General features: G+C 43.8%; 1 protein-coding gene across 4 annotated transcripts in view; it reads right to left on the bottom strand.

Moving 5' to 3' along the window:
• The window catches only part of pcbp4 (poly(rC) binding protein 4), a 488978-nt gene that overhangs the window by 51853 nt on the left and 412397 nt on the right, over positions 1 to 24728 (bottom strand). For all 4 annotated transcript variants that reach the window (XM_030418806.1, XM_030418807.1, XM_030418805.1 and 1 more), the window contains 3 exons: positions 22493 to 22541; positions 1980 to 2312; positions 508 to 531 (listed from right to left, as the gene is read on the bottom strand). In XM_030418806.1, coding sequence (XP_030274666.1) covers positions 508 to 531; positions 1980 to 2114 — 159 coding nt within the window. In that variant the 5' untranslated portion in view covers positions 2115 to 2312; positions 22493 to 22541. The remainder of the gene's footprint in view (positions 1 to 507; positions 532 to 1979; positions 2313 to 22492; positions 22542 to 24728) is intronic.

Genomic DNA, 24728 nt, shown 5'->3' with positions numbered 1-24728 from the left:
GTGCTGAACTCTGCATGAGAAATGATCCAGCAGTGACTCACTGGTGTTTTTATTTTCCTCAAACGATTCAGATCCCTTAAATCTGACGGATGAAGCGAGTTTATAAAATGTATCAATCCGAAACTTCAGACAACGATCATCCTGCTCCGCTCCGTCACTCCGCACGCCGTCACCACATTTTGCACCTCGCGTAACATGATGACATCATCATGAGCGTACAAACTGCTCAGGTGGAAGAATAATAATAGGCCTTAATTTTCTGCAGAACTATTCTGTTTTTTATTTCAGATCTCTTTAAACAGGATCACATCAACAACTATGTTCCACCCGCTGGAGGTCCATTTCTATCGGGTTCATTTGGTTCTGATATGAAGCGTTTACTCCTGGTAGAATGACCATTTAATGTCCAGACATTCAGGTTTTCTGTCTTTTACGTTCAGCGACCTGAACAACATATTTATTTTCGTCTTTGCGTTATAGAAGGAAAAGGTATAAAACTCGACTCACCTTCCCGATGATGCTTCCTACTTCCTGTGGAGAAAACAGAAAACAGAAAATGTTATTTCCATCCTCAGAGGACAGAAAGACACACACACGCTCCGTAGAGTCGCTCAGGAACTTTTCTCTGTCTTTAAAAACAGAGTCAGTATTTTGACGGCACTTCAAGCCAAGATTTACAGAGTCTGAGTGTTTGGGGAGATGAATTTGCACAGGATGGTGAAAGTGGCTGAGAAGACTTTTATGCTTTCGGCATTCAATTTCCCTGAAATATGATGGAAAGTAAACAGATTCAGATGTATTTTACAGAAAACACTAAGTTTTGTTATCTGTTTTCTTCGTCGTCACATTCTGCTCTCTGAGTTGACGGTGAAGCAGCAGCAGCTTCGAGAACCAAACGCTGATATTCAACAAAACACTGAACACGTAGTTAATGTTGGAATTTAAATTAAAGTAAAGTCAGTGAGGGAGCAGTTTAACAACACATGTACTGGAAGTGGAGACTTTTCTGTTTGTTTTCTGTCAGATTCATGTAAAGAAAATGCACAAAATACATCTTAATGTGTTTATTTTAGTTCAGATTTCTGTTTTGGACATTTATCTAAATTGGTGCATATTTAATTTGATAGACTCGTATTTATATCTATATATTAAATATCAGAAAACCAACTAACTTGATGTGGAAACCAGCTGGGGAAGTTCATGGTGATATCTACGAGTTCCATTTTTACCTCATTCAACTGTTTTTGTCTCATAATGTCTGGAGGTTTACGATTTATATTCTCTCCTTCAGAAGCTCTCACATCGACAAACCTTCTCGTTTTATTCCTCTCTATATTCTGAACATTTTTACAAAGAGGGTTCATAAATTATCCACCGCCTGATTTCCGAAATTATTCTTATAGATTATTCCTAAAAACATGGAGAAAATTTATTTTTTTAATGTCTGTTGACGATATTTAGATAATATTTAGATCGTCTGTAATTCTCTGACACCTGCAGTGTCTCCTCTTGAAGGAGAAGACTGGCAGCTGAATTTCCGACCGTCAACAAATCAACATTTGGTTCGTCTCAAAGTCTGCAGTCTCTTCTATTAAACCTCCTCGCTCTGTCTGTGGCTCCGGGCCCATCGGCTCCGACTGAAGGACGAACTTTCAGTTTCAGTTTAGTTTAAAAGTAAAAACAGTGGCTCACTGTGGTCTTTAAACGACCCGGAGGAAATGGTTCATAGTGAGTCCATACTGTTTACTTTCTCACCCCGTCTGTCCAGTGGAGATGTAAATCTTTAAACACTTTTCACAACTTTATAGTTTTGTTGTTTTAAAAAGGCTCATTTGTTTCCTGAAACAGCCGGCTGGTAAAGTTCCTCTGCAGACGGACACGGTGCATTAGCTGGGCTCACTGACTCTGTGGAGGTTTGGGTATTTTTGGCAATAATAAAAACATTAAATATTTCCAGCCGTGCTTGGAGCATCTCTCACCTTCCCGTGCATGAGGAGGCGCAGTGTGAGCGTGACTCCCATGGCTCCGTCTCCAAACTCCTGTTCACAGCTCATGGTGGTGGTGGTGGTGTGGTGGGTGGAGGTGTGGGTGGACTCTGCCGCTGGGAGACGCATGAAGGTCCGAGGCCCCGAGGCGTATGGAGCTGTCCAGAACACCACAGAGAACCCTTTGGAGAACCCGGCGAGGAACCCTTGGAGAGTCCTGGAGCTGTGGGAGGGGTGAGGGGAGGTCGGGTTCGGGGGTGGACGGGTGGATGGTGCAGGAGCTGGTGTCGGGGGCGGGTCTGATCCTGGAAGCTGTTTCTTTCAACTCTGAGGACAAAAGACAAAAAAGAGACACATGGATGTAAAACTACACGTTATCTTCATGTTTATTTGAGAAGTTTCAGGATATGTTTTATTTGCGGAGCTTCAACAGATGCCGACATCAAACACAGAAATGATTAAAGACAATTTAATCCAGTCAGAGATGGTGTTGTTGATTAGTACGATCAGCAGATAAAGATTCAGAAGCTTCGAAATAAATAGGACGAAACACAGCGGGACCAACGGGCCAGAAGCCAGCGTGGAACCGGCTGAAGACGCAGCAGCACGAAGGGAAGTGAGCTGGATCCAAAACGTCCTCCTACAAATCTGTCTGCTTCTCTACGGATAGATATACATATATTCATACGGTGGCCCTGAGGGTCAAAACACAGCAACTTGTCACAAAACACAACATTTCTGAAATGTATTTTTGGAATGTTGTCGTGTCCTGACACGCAGAGACACACATAAATATTATTATGTTGTGATGTTAATTATCAGTTTATCTGATTTCAGCACCATGCAGCTGAGAATCATCTCCATCATGAATCTGGGATTAGATCAGGATTAACTTTAAGATTATGATTAAACTGTATGTTCAGTTTTAGGTTTGTTTTAGACTTGTCATGCTGAGAGTTCATGTGAGAGAGTGAAAGCATGACGAGCCCCTCAGGGACAGAAAAAACATGTTCTCATTTGAACTAGTGCGTCGAATGTGTGTGTGTGTTTTGCAGTCTCTCCCGGTTGTAAACCAGCAGCAGCAGCAGCAGCAGCAGCAGCCGTGTGTTTGGCTCTATAGCCACGAGGCGTACACGGCGTTTCATTGATTCAACATCCTGAGCAGCAGGAGCGAGCCGACTCGGGCGCAATAAGAGGTGTGGAAATTAACATAATTTCTCAAGTGTCAGAAGCTAGTCAACAAGTCAGCGCGGTAATTTAAAAATTAATTGGGAACTCTGTTTAAAAAGCTTAGGGGGCTGAATTAAATAAGCTTTCGGCCATGGAAGTGCCACTCAAGCGTGATGATACTTAAGAATTTCCTCTTACCCCCCAAAACCCTCAGAACCAGAGAGAAAGCAGAGAAACGAGAGCAGACTTCAGCCGCTCTGCATACCAAAGAGGTGTTTTCACTCCGTCGCCGTGTGCTTCTTAGTGAAGTGTACACAGACGTACGTGTGTGTGATGCACAACATTAAATACACGTCTTCTCTTTTGATTATTTTCTGAGCTTGTGCAGTTTCTTGCTGCCAGGAGATCAGTCATCCCACCGTCCTGTCTCAATGCCAACCACCAGCCATAGTGGCACCACGTATGCAGATGAATAAACAAAAAGGTGTGTATGTGTAGGTGCTGCTTCACATAACAAAACATCTGTGTACGTGTGTGTGCTGCTCTGAAGTGTGTGTGTGTGTTACGTATGCATCTCTGCGAGCGTCTGCATCTCCCCGCTCATAAAAAATACACACTGTGAACCAAAGTAGGTCACAAACGCGATGCAGGCTGTCTGGCACGCTAGACGAGCAGCGTCTCATCACAACACACACACACACACACACACACACACACACACACACACACACACACACACACACACACACACAGGGAGGCTGGTTTAACTTCAGAGGCAGAGACCACCTGAGAAACAGGCTGATGGGAGGAGAGAGAGCGAAGGGAGGAAGGAGAAAACAGGAGGAATGAGGCGTAATAAGACCACCCGGTACGAGGCTGAAACGGTTGTCAGAACAAGAGTTTCACCGTTTTCGGATGGATTCATTCCTTCACAGCGCGGGTCAAGTGTTTGTGTACCTGTGTGTACCTGTGTGTGCTACAGAACCACATCACTGTGTGAGAAGATTCATGTGTGTGTCCTTGTGCGGTGTGTTGCACTGCTGGGGTATCTGAGTGTACTAGAGTGTGTGTGTGTGTGTGTGTTGCATGAGTGCATTTACTCTTTTTGTGTGTGTGTGTGTGGGGGAGAGAGAGAGAGAGGGAGAGAGAGAGAGAGAGAGAGAGAGAGAGAGGGAGAGAGCGATGCTAATACAGAACATATGAATTATTGAAACTCTTTCAGATGCTTCAGGACGAGGTTAACAGCCTGGACTACCCCCCCCCTTTGAGTCATATATGTTCAATCACACACACACACACACACACACACACACACACACACACACACACTCTAAAACATCCCTCTGGACTCGTCCTTGTAGAAGTGGACTCGGGGGAATCAGCCGTGAATCAGCCATGCGTGAGGTCAGCACTCAGCGTGTGTGTGTGTGTGTGTGTGTGTACCTGTATTGCTAACATTGTGAGGACACTCAGTCACATTATGGGATGGTTTCATCTCTAATAATCAGCTGACGCCCCAAATATGAAGTCATTCAATGTCAGTGTTACGACCTGGTTTTCACACCAACCAGCTGATCTCATGTTTGGTCTCCGAGGAGCTGAGCAGCCGTTTCATTCACAACGACTAAAAATCCTTCGTTTCACTGTGTTGACGTATTAAAGAATATAAGTTTTAAATGTCCAGAGCAGAAATCTGAACTAAAGGAAACACCTAAATGTGTATTTTAGAAATGTTCTGTCCACCATTCTGAAAGAAGACGAAGCAAAACAGCCAAAATCTCAAAATTGGTCATTAAATGAAAAATGGGTGTTTTTACCTGTCGAGTCTTAAATAATTTACATTTAGATTGTTTGAAGCCATGTTGTGCATTTCTGGGAAATAATGGAGTGCAAAAGAAAGTTTGTTCTGCTGCTGAACTTGAAATATTCTTAAGAGAAGATGACGAATACTGACGAGGTGTTTTATTTCAGGGTCCTAATAGAACAGCTTTACACACTGCGACTTGAATGCTCTGTTTTAGCCACAGAGTGAGACATCTCGCCTCTGTTCAATCTTTGATGAGAGTTTCACATGCCCATTATTTAACAGGCAGGATGTAGCCAATCAGAGGCGAGTAGGGCCGGTGCATGCTGAGCAAGGTAGTGTGATCCAAAATAACGCTGCTACAGCTGGTAACCATGGCTGCGACACAGTCGTATGTATTCTATAATAAACAGATAAATATAGATATTTATAAAATGTCTGTTACATGGTGATGCACTTAACTTACAGAAGAAGAGGCTCAGCTGCAGAAACAGGCATGTCAGGCGGTGCAGCAGAGTTTCCTGATTTATTTTTACCTTTAACAAAAAATGCTTTATAACACAATAAAGGAACGGATAAGTTAAGACGGCAAGCTGCTCATTTTATAATGTTATATTTATATTTATATATTTTCATGCTCTGTTAGAAACACCTTGATAATTATAAGTGTGACCAGAAATGAGACAATAAGTCTCTGAAGGTGTAGTTTGTCCCACACTGACTTTACCAATGTTAATACGGTGATGAAGGTGTTTCTGAGCATCGTGCTCGTGTTTCCCCCCTCAGCTTCTCTCCCTCCCTGCTGGATTATCGTCTCATATTGTTTGAGGACGATGCAGTTTTTTTTCCCAGCAGCTGATGTCCGTGACCAAAGTCCAGAACTCGTCTTCTAAATTGTACTCTGATATCTCGACACGCCGTCTTCCAGCTAAATGATGACCAGCTTCCCTCCGGACTCATCAGCCGAAGCAGCCTTTCAGTGTAAAAAAAAATAAAGTCGAGGGAATTGCTCTGAAAGACGATCGGCATGTATATGAATACAAAACAGAGGAGAGGCAGACGAAGAGGGAGGAAACACAAAGAGAGAAAATGTAGACAAGAAGGAGACGAGAGAGAGACGGAAGAAGACGGCGGAGAACAAAACAGGGAGGAAGAACACAGTCTGAATATATTTCACGGCCATACGGTAAATCATTATTTTGGATTCGATTACCAGGTGGGCCGGGCCCGATTGATTCTGGCCAACAACAACTCATTTCTTAAAAGCGATTGGATTAAACGCTGAGCCGACAACCCATTCTTAAAGCTGACCGGATTAAAACGGCAGGCGGCTGATTTAAATCATGTCGCTGGTTAACGGTCAGCAGAGACGTCGAGGACGACACGCAGGAGGGAAATGTCCTGTTAGTGTGTCTCCAAGTCAAGACTACACTTGAGGTGTGTGTGTATGTGTGTTTATGATATATATAAATATATATACAACAGTGGTGTTGTGGATTAATGCATCAGCCTTCAACACAACATTGTCTTCTGCAGTTGTTTTGCTAATATACTTCATGTGCAGGTGGAAGTTGAGGAACATACGTCACTGATTACATTAAAGAAACGTTCCATCCTACAATGACACAGCTCGACTGTGAAAGCAGCTAATCAGGAATCATTCTGTGACCTCTTGTAGTAATAATGGAAGACTTTTATTGCATAGATAGTCACCAACCACAACTAAATACGACACCATACAGTCTGAAGGCAGCAGTATTATGCACACTGGCCACAACATAAAAGTTCCTCTATTTCCAGACATTCAGTAACAACACAGACGCAGACAGACACCTGTTCCTTGACTGTGATGTCCGCGGTATCATCCATGATTATGGAGAAAAACTCTGCACGCTTTATTTCCTCTATAAGTGTTCGTAGAACATCATGTGCAAATACTTCAGTCATTTCATTGAGAATGTCATGAGAAAGCCACTAAGGACTGTAGTTCTGGGATGTCTTGTGCACGCAAGTTGAGCAGCTGTCTCAAGTTTGACTCTGTGTCCACATGACCCCTAAGGGCTAGTGCTTGACATGCCAAATATTGGACAGAAGAAAAAATACTTAACAACGCAGTTCGTGCTTCAGCCATTTGCTTTTGCTTGGCGGCAGAGAGAGCATTTGCAACATTAACTCCAGCATTAGCAGCACTTGTGATGCCAGCAGCAGCTCGATGGACATTTGACTTCTCGTGGCAGCGTATTGCCTTCCCCAGCTGCAGAAGCTCTTTCACAAAAGCCTTGTAAGAGTCCATCTCCCGTCCTGCTGTGCATGGTAACGGGGGATGCATTTTGTCGGCAACATCGGCGCATATGTTGGTAACTGTAACATAATTAAAGTCCTGAGACTAAAAACATTTGCTTTCTATCTGAACTGTTTTATCGTCTTTCCTCCAATTAATCATCATGACGACCACTGAGAGTTATCTGGTGACCGACCCGGACGTTAGGGGACCACTGGACCAGAACCAGCTGGTGTGTTCAATGATGTGTGTGTGTGTGTTAGTAAAAAAAGGTTAAAACTGTGATAGTGTGTGCGTCTGTGTCCGAGTTTGTGTGTGTTTTGTGACTAACGGCACAAGACGATGATGTCATGGCCCTGAATGGGATGGCGGGATAGAGAGAGAGAGAGAGAGAGATGACATCACTGCTGCTGTATGTGTGTGTGTGTGTGTGTGTGTGTGTGTGTGTGTGTGAAAGAGAGAGAGGCTGACATCACTGCCTAGTTACGCGCGCGTGTGTGTGTGTGTGTGTGTGTGTGTGTCTCTGAGTGACGGTGACACCAGTCTCTATTTAAAGACAACAGAATCTAGCAGAGGAAGAGGAGGGGCGAGAGACAGACACACAGACAGAGAGAGAGAGACAGAGAGACAGAGAGAGAGAGAGAGAAAGAGAGAGAGAGAGAGAGAGAGAGAGACAGAGAGAGAGAGAGAGAGAGAGAAAGTGTCCTGAGGGAGAAAAGATAAAAAGAAAATTTGAATTTGAAATCGTTCATCTCAACAAACTCTGGTGATCAGAGAGAGTGGGCGAGAGACACAGAGCAGACAAAAGAGAGAGAGAGGGAGAGAGAGAGAGAGGGAGAGAGAGAGAGAGGGAGGTCACTCTGTCACAAGGCTCCTACGTGCTCGTTCGCTGCTGTCGCTAATCACTGTAATTACGAAAGACGGGCTAATGCTAGGATGCTAACGCTGCAATAGAAGGCGAAAGCAGGATGCTAACGCTAAAGATGGAAAGCCAAAACTGTTGGGATGGGAACACAAACCTTAAAATAGAAATTAGATCTGCAGACAGCTGACAGCAGAAAGATAAAGTTCCCCATCGGTCGCTCCTCATGACTCACGTTGGGCTCAAACTGCCGCCAGTGTTTGTGGTTTGACTCACATCCACGCTGCAAATGGAGGAACTCCTCAGATATTTACAGCTGTGGCGGTTCATGCAGTCTGAGCAGGGAGGCTCCGTGAAGAGCTTCATCCTCTCTGGAGTCTTTACTGCTCAAGGACAATTTGAAAAATCAAGCAATCAATGAGAATTTGCATTAATACCGGCTATAAGATTTACACCTGAGAGACCGAAGCTTTCTCTGCCCTCGCTGCTCAACAGCAGACTGGAACTTTAGTTTATATTATTAAGAGTTTGTTTAAGATTTAAGAGTCGTGGCTGGAAATTGAGAATACGTTCAAAAAAGTTATATCAAGTGAAATATCTTCATCTCCTGAGTACATAATAATAATAAACTGATCTGAAACCTTCGTCCCAAATGATGAAGGGACCTGTGAGCATAATATTCCATCTCCTTATGATACATGAGAGGTTATAGTTGTTCTGTAGGAATCAAGGATCCATTGATGAACTACATTAGTAAATAAAATTCATTATATTTTCTTGCTATTTTGTGTTTATTTCCACTCTGCATGGGGACGGCTGGAGAGAGAAGAGTGTATGAATGCCGTCCCTGTTTTCTACTCTGTGTGACTGGATGTTTGTCCTTCTGGGCCACCGTACACAGCTGCACTTTTCAGTTTCTCTTCAGATTTACATACATCAGCCGACCGAGAACACGAGCTGGTCCGCAGAGAAACGTAGAGCGAGTGTCGAGTTCTGCGGACGTTTGAGTCCGTCCAATCAGGTTCCTCGTGTGCTGAGAGGACATCCTGCAAAACGATCCATTCAAGGCCACGCTATTTACATAGTGTGTTTAACATTTACATGCTCTCACTGTGTGTGTGTGTGTGTGTGTGTGTGTGTGTGTGTGTGTGTGCTTCTGTAAATACACGCATGCTCCAACATGTTCATACCTGCCTTTCTGCTATGTGTGTGTCAGTGTGTGTGGCAGGTAAATGACAGGAGTGACCTTGTCATATTTTGTCATTGCTGACCAGGAGCACACACACACACACACACACACACACACACACACATCACAGCATAATACATAGACAACACACTACATGTGCATAAACCAGCACAGCTGCACACACACACACACACACACACACACACACACACTCAGACACAAATAGAGCGGAAAACATGTGCTGCTGCATACACAGACAGGCCTGCCAAAACCACTTACACACAGCGCGGCTTACAGGACACACACACACACACACACTACACACACACACACACACACTACACACACACACACACACACACACACAGAAGGCTGACTCCGTCTGGCTCACACACAGTCACAAATGTAGCTCGGACATGAGCATATAAAAGGATATACATGCACGTGACCGACCGAGCGGCTGCGCAGAGACACATGCACATACAGCAAAACCCTGGAAGACACACACACACACACACACACACATGCACACACCAGACACACACACACACACACACACAACCAGACACATACACACAAATACACGTCCATACATGCACAACATCCAAACTGACTTGATTCCAAGTGTGGGGAAACAACAGAAGCGTCAGTGAATTAGTAATGGATGCCGATGAGAGAGGATTGTGTCTGAAGCACACACACACACACACACACGCACACACACACACACACACACCCATACACACACACACACACACACACACACACACGCACACACACACACCCACACACACACGCACACACACACACACACACACATATAGTTTGTGGAGACTGAAAAAGAAGGAAAAACTAAAGCAAACAAAGTAAAGTCAGTAATTTCTGTTTCCACAGACGCTCAGAATTTATTTGTTTCTGATCCAAACTTTAAATCTTCTCCAGGCGTGTTTCAGTAATTTCTGTGACCCGTCGGACCACGAGAGCAGATCCAAACCCCTCGGAACGCCTACAAACGAGCCTCGCCACTCGACCGAGATCGATGCCGTTTCCTTTCACTGCTCCAGGACTGGAGGAACGAGGTTTCCCCGAGACGACAGTGTCACATTACAAAGCCTGGCGGCAGACGGCGAAGGCTTAGTCATAAATCGCAGCCCAAACACAACCGTGAGGATGCATACATTTATTCTGCCCTGCAATTATGAGCTGAACGGAGCAGTGTGGCGTTCGTGTGCCTCTGTGAGGAATGGAATAATCTGGCTGTTAATGTAGACTGTGATTAGAGGAAACGAGAGAGAGAGAGAGAGAGAAGGACTGAAAGAAAGAAAGGAAGCGATGCTGACACATATTGTTCTGGTGTTTTCAGTGAGCGGCCATTAAAGAAATATTATCAAAGTCCACCGAGAATCCACAGCGACAGTTTGAGGAACCAGTTTCTTTTAAAAGGTTTGCAGCTACTTGATGACGATGAGGCTGAAACACGTGACAGAAGTGAAGACAGGACGACGTGAGCTAAAAGAGAAGACAGAAACACATTATACTATATTTATGTGTTTCATATAAATAAGGGAATTGTGCGACTGCAACTCCAGCAGTCTTCATGATTTAACTATTTATAAGGTATAGATTTATAAAGATGTGATAGTAGGAATAAATAATAAATACAATGTATGTTTTATAATATATACGTTTTTTAGACAGTTATTGATGTTGTTTGGTTTGATTGAAATGATCATAATCTGGGTTCAATTGTGTATCTTATGTCACATAATCGACACATGAGTTCTGCAGACGTGATGTTGAGTTTAAACCCCGAAGTTAACAAAAAGTCTTGAAGTTTGAAGCTAAATTAACTGTGTAGCAGTAAGAAGCTAATGCTAGGCTACAAACAGACGACTTCACGGTCACATGACTGAAACGTCACCACCACTGAGAGTCTCACTGCACAATTACTATCCAGGTTTTCTCTAAACTGATCAATGCACAAGTTGTAAAGTCAGAGTTAGAACAGTGTGTAACTAAAGTGGCCTGTAAAGACGGACTAGTGAGTAGATGAGTCTCCGTGTTCGCTGTGAGGACGTTTAATGTCCCCGACAACCTCTGTAGTCTCGTTCAGACACTCGTTAGCAACCGCTAACTGTTTTTAACACATGAAGAGCTTCATGATTAAACTGTGGGACATTTGCTAACATATTTACGTTGCATGGAAATCTCTTAAGCGTTTAACTAAAAATGTATTCAACAATTAAACAAACACATCGACTCTGAGACGACGGGAAACATGCAGATTTATTTGAGTTTATTTCTGTTGTGATAAGTGAGTGTGATCAGTCTGCAGGTCGACAGTCGTGTCTGTTCAGACCTCACAGTGAACCTTCAGGTCTGTTATTGTAAACGACTTCACATTTATAAATTCCTATTGCGTTTTTTTTCCCGCTTGCTTGTTGCTGCAGTGACCCAGATTCCCGACGGCGATGATTAAACTTTCATGTCCTCTACTTATGCGTTGAACATTATATGCACAAATGCATGAGTGCACATATGAACATGTTCTCTGTAGGGAATTTATGACACTAACGCAGAGACGCTTATAAGACAGAGCACGAGGCCACGCGGCTTTAACGAGCCACCGCTACACAAAGACGCCTCCGGCTGCTGTGTGGAGGGCCAGCTCCAACACTGAAATACAATGTAGTGTTTATGTTTTATTTCAGAAATGTGCTTTTGTTTTATTCTTTTGTAACACGCGTAAGAATGTGTTTGTAACACAGATGGACGGAGACAAAGGCGTTAAAATACAAGAAGAGGAAACAATCTTTGAACAGACGATGAAAGAGGCAGCTGTGATGTTTTTCTGTCTCTCAGGCTGTTGAATGAGGAGAGACAGAAACACAGACAGACAGACAGACAGACAGTCAGACAGACAGTCAGACAGACAGTCAGACAGACAGACAGACAGACAGACAGACAGACAGTCAGACAGTCAGACAGAAACACAGACAGACAGACAGACAGACAGACAGACAGACAGTAACACAGACAGACAGACAGACAGTCAGTCAGACAGACAGTCAGTCAGTCAGACAGACAGTCAGACAGACAGTCAGACAGACAGACAGACAGACAGAAACACAGTCAGACAGACAGACAGTCAGACAGTCAGACAGAAACACAGACAGACAGACAGACAGACAGACAGACAGACAGACAGACAGTAACACAGACAGACAGACAGACAGTCAGTCAGACAGACAGTCAGTCAGACAGACAGACAGTCAGACAGACAGACAGACAGTCAGACAGACAGAAACACAGACAGACAGACAGACAGTCAGTCAGACAGACAGACAGTCAGACAGACAGACAGACAGACAGACAGACAGACAGTCAGTCAGACAGTAACACAGACAGACAGACAGACAGACAGACAGTCAGTCAGACAGACAGAAACACAGACAGACAGACAGACAGTCAGACAGTCAGACAGACAGTCAGACAGACAGACAGACAGTCAGACAGACAGAAACACAGACAGACAGACAGACAGTCAGTCAGACAGTAACACAGACAGACAGACAGACAGACAGACAGTCAGTCAGACAGTCAGTCAGTCAGACAGACAGTCAGACAGACAGACAGACAGTCAGACAGACAGAAACACAGACAGACAGTCAGACAGACAGACAGTCAGTCAGACAGAGAGACAGTCAGACAGACAGAAACACAGACAGACAGTCAGTCAGACAGACAGACAGAAACACAGACAGACAGACAGACAGACAGTCAGTCAGTCAGACAGACAGACAGACAGACAGACAGACAGTCAGTCAGTCAGTCAGTCAGACAGACAGACAGACAGACAGACAGACAGACAGACAGACAGACAGACAGAAACACAGACAGACAGACAGACAGACAGTCAGTCAGTCAGACAGACAGACAGACAGACAGACAGACAGACAGACAGACAGACAGTCAGTCAGTCAGACAGACAGACAGACAGACAGTCAGTCAGTCAGACAGACAGACAGACAGTCAGTCAGTCAGTCAGACAGACAGACAGACAGACAGACAGACAGACAGACAGTCAGTCAGACAGACAGACAGACAGACAGACAGACAGACAGACAGTCAGTCAGTCAGACAGACAGTCAGTCAGACAGACAGACAGTCAGAGCTCAGACTTTATTCAAATGTCACTCTCTGCCTTCTGAGGAATATTTGAATACCATAACAGAATATGCAGATCAGCTGCTCAGGACTGCAGCACGAACAACACGAGGTGGATCAGAACCTCCGGATCACATCTGCTATTGACTCACACATAATACAACAGCAATCCTGCTAGAAGACTTTCCCTTAATTACTATTCATATATACAGCAAAGCACAGGTGTCAGGACTTTCTGCACTGTTATTCCAGGCGCGTCAGTCACCAGGTCACTAATCTACTCCGCTCACTGAGAGGACGGTTCTTATTGAAATCGGTGAAATGTGGCGAGTATCTGATCCTTCTCTGTTCGTGGATTATCACTCTCATTCAGGACGTGTAGATTTTCTTTAGCTCTGATTCATCGCGGCTGATCTTCACGTCTGACGGTTCCTCGGTGGTTGCGGCGGCTGTGAGGTGGTCGACTCTCCCTGGACTTAAACACACGTTTGCTCTCGTTTTCAAAACATTTATTTTCCGTCATGAATCTGGTGCTTTGAAAAGATCTCCCACCAGTAATCAGACCCGAGACCAAAATTGAATTTGGGAAAATGGAGCGAATCTGCAGGCTCTCGATTAAAGAGGAGAGAGACATTCATCTTGATTACAGACTAAATTTAGCTTCATCTCCATCGTCTCCTTCCAAATTAGTCACTGTCAGTCCTCCGTGTCGCGTACACAACAGCTCCTGTCATTTCTAACCCACTGTTCCCTCCTCAGTGTTTGTCAGAGCTGCAGAAACAAGCAGGAAGGAAACTGAGAGAAAAATGACACAATGTTAAAGACTCAAACTCCGTGTTGGTGATAGATGATGTTTACTTCGGAGCTAGCAAGCTATTTTCATGCTTTGTTGGCTGAGATGCATTATGACCTCATCTAGTTTGCAACAAAAACAAAAAAAAGGAATACTGAAGCCGATCACAGCTCCTCGTACAATGTGTAATATTTTAGTTTTCTATCTACATCGACGGAGAATAACATCAGCGGGAATGTCAGCTTCACATCACAGCCCACTGCATGATGAGCTTTTACCTTTACGAAGTCTAACTGCTTTTACAAGTGAGATATTAGAATTAGAATAAAATGTTGGCACGTGCATCCTGAAACACCAGGTTAGGAGGTTTATATACTCTCACTGCTGTACTTGATGTTGTCCAAACGCAATTAACGCTCTGCCTTTGTTATCGTCGCGTTAAATGAAGACGTGTAAATTGATTCAGCGCAGCCGAGTGTCGACTTCTTCTATCATCTGACTTGTATGTTGAAAACTGAACACACAGAGACGAGAAACACAAACAGAGAGCTCACCTGCAAATAACGTGTTGATCATTTTGGTTTTTGTGCATAAATGCAACAAACTGAAAATTTAACCTACAGAAATATTTTTGTGTTTCAACACGGTTTGCAGTAATGAACACTGCACTACATTTATTCTAGTGATCGTGTTGGATTTTAATTGAGCGTGAACACGTTCTGATCCGTCCTCCGCGGCTCGACTCGGCACCGGTCCACTGCCTGTATACACCGAACCAGACGAGGGCTGTTGTCACCGGGCCAGCAGAACAGTCCAGACATGAACGCATCAGACAACCAAGGATCTGGTTTTTATAGGCTTCTCCACTGCTTAAATTAGCCTTGACTACTACTGGCCAGGCTAAAAGAGAGAGTGTGTGTGTGTGTGTGTGTGTGTGTGTGTGTGTGTGTGTGTGTGTGTGTGTGTGGAGTCAGAGATTAAGAGGGAATACATGATAGTTTATGAGGAACACAGTTATATATGACAGTGATCCATACAACGTCTCACTGTGTGTGATGTGTTGGTGTGTTCTGACCCGGGAACACGTCGGGTCAGCGTCTAATCTCATCACGCGGCCTCGGCCTCGACTCAGAGAGCCGAATGAGGCCGCGGCGTTCTCTCGTTTCATGACACCAAACTATTCATCCCGCTGCCGTATATAAATCACGATGCTTCTGCTCGGACAGGACGAACTCTGGGTGAAGGTCAAACACCGAAGCATCAAATGAATATTTTCATTTTGATGATTCCACGCTATCAAACTTTCATTTCTACAGGAAATTCAAGCCCAACATTTCCTCTCTTTTCATTATAATCCTATTTATTTTGTTTGACACAGCTTTATTTTGGCGGGCAGATGCAGGAATGAAGGTGGAGCTGCTGGAGCTCCTCACCGTTTGTTCTCATCTCTCCACCTGCACAGGTTGATGGCAGGTTAGTTGCTGCTCTGTGCACACGAGAGGACGCCGAGATTCAGATTCAACACGATACGAAAACTCTAGAAGAGCAGCTGCCGCTCAGCGAAACTAAATTCTGAATACATTTTGTAGAAACTCAACTGTGGATGTCTCATTTTTGACGGCCCAACATTAAGCTCATTTTCACTTTCATATATTTAGTTTGTCTCTGTTCACTGCTGCAGCGCCTCTATTCACCCTCCATCCATATTTTAGCTCCCGTCTCTTTAAGGCCCCCCCCTCCTGAAAAAGCCAAGTCTTCTCTGATTGGTCAGCTCACACAGGCCTGAGCAGGCATCACCCAGAGCTCTGCTGAGGGCAGCGACAGCAGACTGTTGGTTTAAACCTCAGTGGTGCTTCAGCTCTCTGCGTGAACAGTTTTCAACTATGTGAATCAGCTACAACTTCTAAGCTAGCAGTCGCTCTAACGACGACCTGTCTGCTAACGGCACAAATGTAAACAAGCTAACAGCTGTTAGCTTTTCTTTTGCAGGGATTCAGTCGTTTTAATGAGGACTCAGCTCATCACGAACAATTCTATTCTCTTCTATCATCATTATTATTTTTTATCATTATTAGTAATTATAATCTTTGCACAGGTTCCAGCACAGTGCTTTCTTACGTGGAAAAGTCAGATCTGTTTAAAATACCTGGTTTATAGTTTAGACTTGTGTGATCTTCTGTTATTTATATCTCTTTATAAGGGACCTTTTATTGGTTTGTAGACATCTTAAGATGTTTTTTTTCTGTATTCGAATGTATTTGATGTTTTTAATCAAACTGAATATAACGACCATCACATGTATTAACTCTGGGCTGATGTACAGCGTGTAGGGGATCATAAGCTGTGTAATGCATTATCTCATTTGTAACTGTAACAGATTGTAAAGCCACCTGAGGCCGATCTGTGATATTAGCCTTTGAGCTAATACGCTAACACGTCACGGTTTGTAGAAGCGTTCTGGTTGGAGGAGGTTTTTCCGTCGCTGCGGCAGAGATTGTGTTTCTTCCCGTCTGACATGAATGCGTGTTGAACCCTCATAACCTTCTCATTGTCAAACAAATCTAATTACATAAGTGATTTGTCAACACACCCACGCACACACCAAACTCCATTCTGTCTCACTCTGCATCCGTCTCCCTCTCTTCCCCTCTCATTACCGCCCTCCCCCCACTCTGCCTCCCCCTTCACCGTATGAAAATCAAGCACTCGCAATATTTGCTCAGCGTGCTGCCGGAGAGTTGCTCTCAATTGGCTCCTTAGTTCAAGAGCCTCTTCTCTCATGTCTGAGTGTGCACAGATATCATCTCTCCATCCCGCTATCTTTATGAGGCCGCTGGCCGCTGGGTAACGTTAAGCAGACTCGAGTGAGGAGAAGGAGGAGGAGGAGGAGGAGGAGGAGGAGAGGAGGGTGGGGCGGGTATGAATGGAAAAGAGCGAAGCAAACAGCAGGAGAGACAAAGAGAGGCAGGGGAGGAGAGGATGAACTACATGTGCCAGCAAACACAGGAACAGTATACAAACGTTCAGTTACAACAAGCAAATGAGAACTTCTTAATCACCTCCGCGAGCCGCCTGACGCTGCTGCTGCTGCTTCAGGGTCGATAACGACGGACTCCCAGGTGTTTCACCTCACACAGTGTCTTTACTCATGTCTCCCCTTCAACACCCCACTGGGCAGCTCTGCAAAGCTCTGTGCTAACCAGCCTGCACTGACGTTTAACACTCAGAGGGAGATACTGTAGATGAAAAGAGAGCGATGTACCAGCCTCTGTGGAACAAAATGCAACGAACAAGACGGCTGTAAAGAAAAGAGAAGCACAGCGGACCGACTGAACACACTGTGATTGTGGTTTTATCTGCTTCCAGAGGATGATTCATAAAAAAGGCATTCTGGAAAATCCACAGAAGCAAACGGAAGAGGAGGCAGGTTAATGACGAGATCACAGTTTGATTTTTGACCCGATACCGATTCTTAATTAACATTCAAAACCAATTAAGTAATTAAATTGGAGGAAGAAAGTGGCTGAAATACAAAGAAAGTAGCTGATGTGATGGAAGAGGAGCTCGGGAGCAGAGGCTTCTGGGGACTAACAGGCAGGAAGTAATGGACTCTTTATTGAATTAGATGCTCCACAAAACCAGAGCCGTCGTTATTATCCAGCTGAGATCCTGACACAACCGCTGATAACTGGATCCATTAACCCGATTGGCTGCACAGCCATTAATCACGAGACAAACTTTAAAATGTTGAATTGATTTTTTGGGGTATTTTTTTTGTGCCTTCTATTATTTCTAGCAGGGTTTTAGTTGTGATTCGGCTCTGGAGGATTTACTGTTTGACAGTTTGAACCTATTTTATGCTTCTAAGCATCAGATTCTATCGGCTTCATCACTGATGCTTCAGTAATTCACATAAAAAGCAAACAACAAACAAGCTGACTCACAAGATTTATCCAGAAATAAGCAGAAATTGAGCCCTCGAGGAAAAACACACGATGTTGTGTTGTGTTTCCTGAGTGAACCAGTCACACAACATGACGGCGATCAGTCGATGAACAGTGTTGTTCTCAATATCTGCGACAAAAGATGAAGCGCAGCCATGAGGAAAAACTCCAGGAAAGATAAACCTGCATGAAAACACTCTGCCGTAACAAACGAGCACTTCAAGTGACTGCGTAATCGTCTGAAATGCTTTCAGGAGCAATTTAAATTGTAGAGGAACTGAAAATGAGGCAGTTTAACAGCCGAACGCAAAACTGCATTAGCTTTTACTGTCTGCGTCTGAGTCCGGACAGGAAACGAGCACAGGAGCGAGTATTTAACCAAAGTCCACTGTGTTTATTATAATGTTAAAGGTTGAGATGTCAAAAACACACACACTGAAACACTGAAACACTCCAGCTGTCAAACTCATCTTTACATATCCACAAAGTGCAGAAATGCCAACATTTTATTCTGGTAACTGTTCTGGATTTGCAGAAACTTCCAGCTGTCAAACAAAAGCTTCAGAACACGCGACCTGCTCGTCTAATATCCAGCTGGTACAAAAGGCAGTTCAACTGGGTCACAGAACACCAGATGAGATCGCCACCGTCTCAGAATCATTATCAGGATAATCTCACAGAGTCTGTAGAGGCTGTTACAGGCCGGCTAAAGGTTACAACCAGAGGCGGCGCAACAAGGAGCTGATAAAATCTCTCGTCCACAAAAGCACGTTCCTCCTGCCGAGTATAAAACATTCAGACTCACACTGAAGATGTGGACAAACAACACGAGTCGAACAGAAACCAAGATGTGAAGTGATTCTCCTCCACCTGTGAGTGTTTCCACGTGATGAAGCTCCAAAACACCTCCAGTGAATCTGCCTGAAACACGATCACCTCTGTGGACGGTTGACACGTAAATATGTGGTTGAAGTCCGTCAGATTCAACAGTGACGCCGGACAAAACAACATGTTTTCTTCTACCATCCGTCCGATTCTCTTCAACACTCCAATCGAAGGGAAACCGACTGTGGAGGGAGACGAGGCAGAGCGAGATTACTTCTCAGGCGATTTGCTTACACATCAGCTTCTCTCTGTTCAGTCCACTTGAACATAACAACACAGTTTTTCTTTAAACATGTCCTGTTCTCCTGCTTCCTGCGAGTCCAGCTGAGTCAGGCGGATACATGGACGGATAGACGCCCGTCTCGCTGCAAGACGGACGCACACAGCGTCGCTTTCTTTGACTGGAATGGAAACAAATAAATGATTCAACAGCTGTGTGATAATGATGGCAGAGTTTCTGCATTCTGAGACAGATAAAAAGATCTGCTTCTGATTTCAGTCAGTGGACGGTAGACGTGTGGAGCACTGAGATGAAGTTGTATGTAAGCTAAAGTGTTAGCTAGCAACCTGAGAGCTAACCTGTATAAAACTGGACGGTACGGCCTTTGGAAATATCACAATTATTAGGCCATATCACAATAAATGATATTCGAAATCTCTGTGAACTTGAACCTCTGATCTTTGGCCACCAATTTCTAATCATCATCCTCGAGTCATAGTTGACATTTGAACCAAATTCGAAGAAATTCCCTCAAAGCGTTCCTTGAGATAAAGCAATAAACCTCTGAAGGACTCGGCCTTTGTGGTCTTTGAAGGCGAGTCCTTCAGAGAGACCTTGTTAACCTCGTCAGCCGTTGTTAAATGTGACGGTCTAGCCTTTGGAGCATTTCCTGGTTGCGTCACCAGATGTTTTACCCTTACGTCACCATTTCTGCCGCCCAGGCCCGCGAAAGTGACGATCTACGCCACGTGATGTCGCCATTTTCTCTCTTTCTTCCTTCTTTTTCGGGCGCGCAAAGAATCTTGGGATATGTGAGGCCACGAAGGATCGTAGCGGTGCATCCTCCAGAAACAGGGAGAAGAAGGAGCATCTGGAGGAGCCTTCAGACTGGGACAGACTTCACACGGCGTTGTGATGTAATTGGCCTTTAAATGCTCCTCTGAAGGATGCAGACCTGAACTGAGACACATCACTAATGTCTCGTCCGCGGTCGTCACCGGCACAGAGGCGTAACTACAACAAAGTCACGTGAGATTTATATTCAGACATATGCAGTAAAATATCAAATATCTCCCATTAAAGCTACAAAATGTGGATTCAATCTTCACGCGGTCCTTGATTGATAAACTGATTGATACAGAGTGACAGTAACACACGGCGAGGATCTGAGAGAGATGAAGACAGAAAGCAAGTCAGACACACACACACACACACACACACACACACACACACACTGTGCAGGTCACACAGGTCACACGGTGGCATCGTCTGCAGGAAATGAGCTCACACCGCGGCGTCGCTCCGTCTCTCGACCTGCCGCCGCTCGGCTGCTCGCTGACGGTCCAGGTGAGGCCTCAGAATGAAAGCGGTGCAGTCGAGGGTGCAGACGCATAAATGTCAGGAATCTGTTTAATACAGCAGCTGTGAAAACAGCAGCTTAAAGGAGGGGGGAAAAAAAGAAGTCTCATTTGCGATGCGCGGCTTATCAAATGCTAAGCTAGAAGTCACGCACTGCGCTGGCCTTTGAAAAGCTAATCCCATCCCGGATGTCCCCAATACACCCTTTAGCTTTAAGTGTGGAGAAGTTTAAGTGCAGCAGAGCAGATTTCTCTTCATGTTTTTATATATTTGTCAGTCTGTCCTGGTGTTTTCTTCACAGTAACTCCAGTAATATCATGAAACACGTTGTTCAGCTCCATTCAGGTCAGTTTATTAGAAGGTCTTGATGTGCAGAGAGTCTGTGAGCTCGCAGCACCGATGACCCAAATCCATTTCATTTCTGCTTCCGCTGTCTCCTCACATGAAGACGCACAAGGCTGTTTGAGGTTGTTTGCCTTTTACAAACTAATTGGCAGCTCAGCAGAGAGATGAGAGAGAGAAAGAGAGAGAGATATGGGAATAGAAAGAGTGATAAAGGAGAGAGAGCGAGACAGTAACGTTGATTTATAAGACGGACAGAGAGGGACATGTGGGGATGTTTGGATCGGAGAGGGATGAAGACAGAGATGAAAGCTGCAGCCGGACGGAGAGAGAGAGGAGAGAAAAGACGGCTCAGAGAGCAGCTAAGAGATGGTCGAGATAAAAGTCTGGAGACGGAAACTGAAAGAAAAGAGGAGGGATGGAAAAGGTGAGTAATAAAAGAGGAGGGAGAGAGAACCGTCCATCCAGGCTCAGAGATCAAATATCACTTTAATATATTTTATTCTGAAGGGACGCTCGGTTTAAAGTCGGCTGAAAGAGTTAACAGACAAACAGAAGCTCCTCCTGGTCCACACTCAACATCATTGTCTCTGTGTCTGATTGCTGAAATAATCAATGAATCTAAAATGTGTGAGCAGTGATGGCGTGAGGCTGACGAGAGAATCACTCCAGTGTTTCCTTCGTGTTCGGTGCTGCTCAGCTAAACATTTCCACCGTCTGATGAGAGACCGCCGGAGGAACTCTGTGGTCGAACTGAGCTGAAGAGAAATTCACTCAGTTTGAAGATTATCTGAGAAACTCGTCTGACGCAGTTTAATTTACCCGAAGAGGAAAATCTTTGTAAGTGTGGCAGAGATGACGGATGTCTTCCAAATGTTTAATATTAATACAGATTTACTGGAACAGATGATCTTAAATGATGACAAAGTATCGACTAATGATTTAGCACGTTGTTTTGTCACGAGTGAAGTCATCAGTCTCAGTAGATGTAGTGACATCATGATGACATCACAGGCTGCATGACAGTAAAGTTCTCGTCTCTATCCACTGATGTTCTTAACATTCCTGATGATTATTGATCAAAAATTGTTTTATAAATTGTGTTGTTATTTTGTGGAAGCACCGACAGTAAACTGAGATATTGTGATATCTGAAAATAATGAGAAATAAATCACGGGTCGACACTGCTGATGTGCCCTTGAGCCAATGAGTTATTGAAACGTCTTGTGAAGGAAAAGCAGGGACACGTTTCATATGAACATGTTAAAGGGTCATGACGAGTTTTTATGACTGTCGTTCGTCTCCACGGGTGACTGACGGGTCGAGGTCGCAGGTTCAGGGTCAACGAGCTCTCTCGACCTGAGCGTCGCCTCTCAGGAACAACTTAACCCTTCCGCCTTGTGTCGTCACAGCCAGTTGTGTTGTAAGGACGCCGATGTTTAGGCTGAGAGACGAGTGTCACACTGACACGTATCAGAACATGTTACTCACCGAGCTGATCGATCAGTTCTGTGGATGTGGTGACATCACTGGATGAATCCTGCAGAGAAGAAACAAGAACGGTCAGACGGTCAGACTTTAGAGTTTAATAATAACAATACAGACTGCTGAAATATACTTACAAATAAAACTAATGATAACACAATCAGTTCATTTAGTGACAGAGCCGTGATAGTCACAAACCGAACCCCCTCTCTGTCCCTGCACACCTTCTGCCACTGTATGATGGAGATGGACGTTTGCATTTTGGTCATTTTGTGAACAAGGTTGATGCATCCTGCCTCAAATCACCTCCTGCCAGTAGATCTGATGTGTGAAATATTAACGAAAGAGTGAAATTCAAAGTTTTTTTTTCTGTCTTGGAGAAAACTCTCGTGTCTGTCCGTGACGACGAAGCTACAACTAAAAGCAGTTTGTACAGAGAAACGACATGACACAACACAAACAACAACTTCATATTCACTCTGAGGCCAAAGCACAGAACTGAACCGGCGATCAACCGCGTAGAGGACGATGCAGAACCAGCAGTGGGCGATGATGGCGAATACAGCGGACGAAGATGTCAGAAAGAGCCGGAGAGTCTGCAGGAGGACGTTAGGGTTGGCTGGTGGTTCATTCATACAACTACAACTGTGCCTTTATTTTGAAAATGTGACCAGATTAACCCTGATGTCTAACAGGAAATGTTAACGACCTGTCTGACTGTCAGAGCTCGTGGCTGCTGTTTCCTGCACTGCAATAATTCTGCACTGCCAAGATATAAAATCTTAGATATAGATGTTAGATGGATAATCTTGTTTTAAGAGTTATTTACTTGTTTTTAATCTTTGCATTAATGGTATAATCTTAAATTATTTATGGACGTGTCTTTTTTTGTCTCAACTAGTCCAGGAATCTTAAAATTGAGTATATAAATGTTAAAATAAGTTATTTTAGTTTCAGCTCTCTCCAAAAAACTCACCAAAATAAAACTTGTTTTAAGATTCAGTAATATTCTACATCAAGTAAATTGAGGTTAACACATAAAGCATCTGTTGAAAATATCATGTATTGAATAGCATTTCTCAGACTTCTATGCTGTTAATAAATGCTGACGGTACTCAAACTTGCCATCCTGGCTGTGATTCAGTTAAGATGTTTATTCTAAGAACAAGAACTGGTTTTAAGGTTTTGGTTTTAGTTTTAATGAATTAAGGTTTATTTCAAGATGAGCCAACTTGTATCAAGAAACAGCTTCATCATTTTTCACTAATACTGAGTAATTTTTTACTTAGATTAGTGATTTTCTTCTTGTTCCAAAGCCTTAATTTGCTAAAATCAAGAAACATTTTTTTAACAAGAATTATTTGCTTATATTTAGTATATTTCACTTATTATTGCTGTAGCTGTAGGAAGTTTGATTTCAAGTAATTTGATGTAAGAATCAGCCATTTCTGCTTATTTTAACCCTTTAGAATACTTATCAGAGCCTTCTTATTTTTAGATTGAACAATCTTATTTCAAGATTTCTTGTGAAGTAAATTTAACTTGCTGCATGACAGATAATTTCTCTTGTTTAAAGAATTTTCTCCTCAAATTTAGTGTTTTTTTTCCTTATATTTTAGCTACCCTTATTTGCAGTGTGGACGTCGTGCTCTCTGATCATCCAGCGAATATTCTTGACTGAACCACGAAACTCTCCATCAAACTGAAATGACTCTTTTGTACGTTTCTGTTCTCTCAGGAGCGCCTTGCTGTCAGCAGACGGTGAAAGAACGACGATGACTGACTTTATAACACCAGCAGGCGCGCGGAGAAACCGGCGTTAGCCTGTTAGCCGCGTCTCCGCGAGCTCCTTTGATTTATCTGAAGCAAAGCGGACGATAGGTCCACTTTTGAAGCTGTTTGCTCCGCTCTGAACTTCACACAACTCCTGAACATCAAACATTTCAAGTGATCACACCCGTTTATTTTATCCCACAGGGCAAGTCTGAGTACACAGGAAGGCTGGCGGAGTGTGTGAGGGTGTGAATGTGTGAGCTGAAACAGGACACCGACGTTTGGACCGCAGACAGAAGCATTAAAACATTAAAACATTAACGTACGTGCTTTATTTCTCAGCACCTTTTCCAGAGGACAGTTTCCGTCTTCTGGATCAGATGTGGCGACTTTTAACAGCTGCTAATCTTCAGGAAAGAAGAAAATCCTTCTGCTGTGAGTGTTTGGTTCGATTATCTATTTGATTTAT

The sequence above is a fragment of the Sparus aurata genome, chromosome 6 (assembly GCF_900880675.1).
Source record: "Sparus aurata chromosome 6, fSpaAur1.1, whole genome shotgun sequence".
Taxonomy (NCBI): domain Eukaryota; kingdom Metazoa; phylum Chordata; class Actinopteri; order Spariformes; family Sparidae; genus Sparus; species Sparus aurata.
Note: the sequence above shows the minus strand (reverse complement) of the source record. Positions and strands in the feature narration are given on the sequence as shown.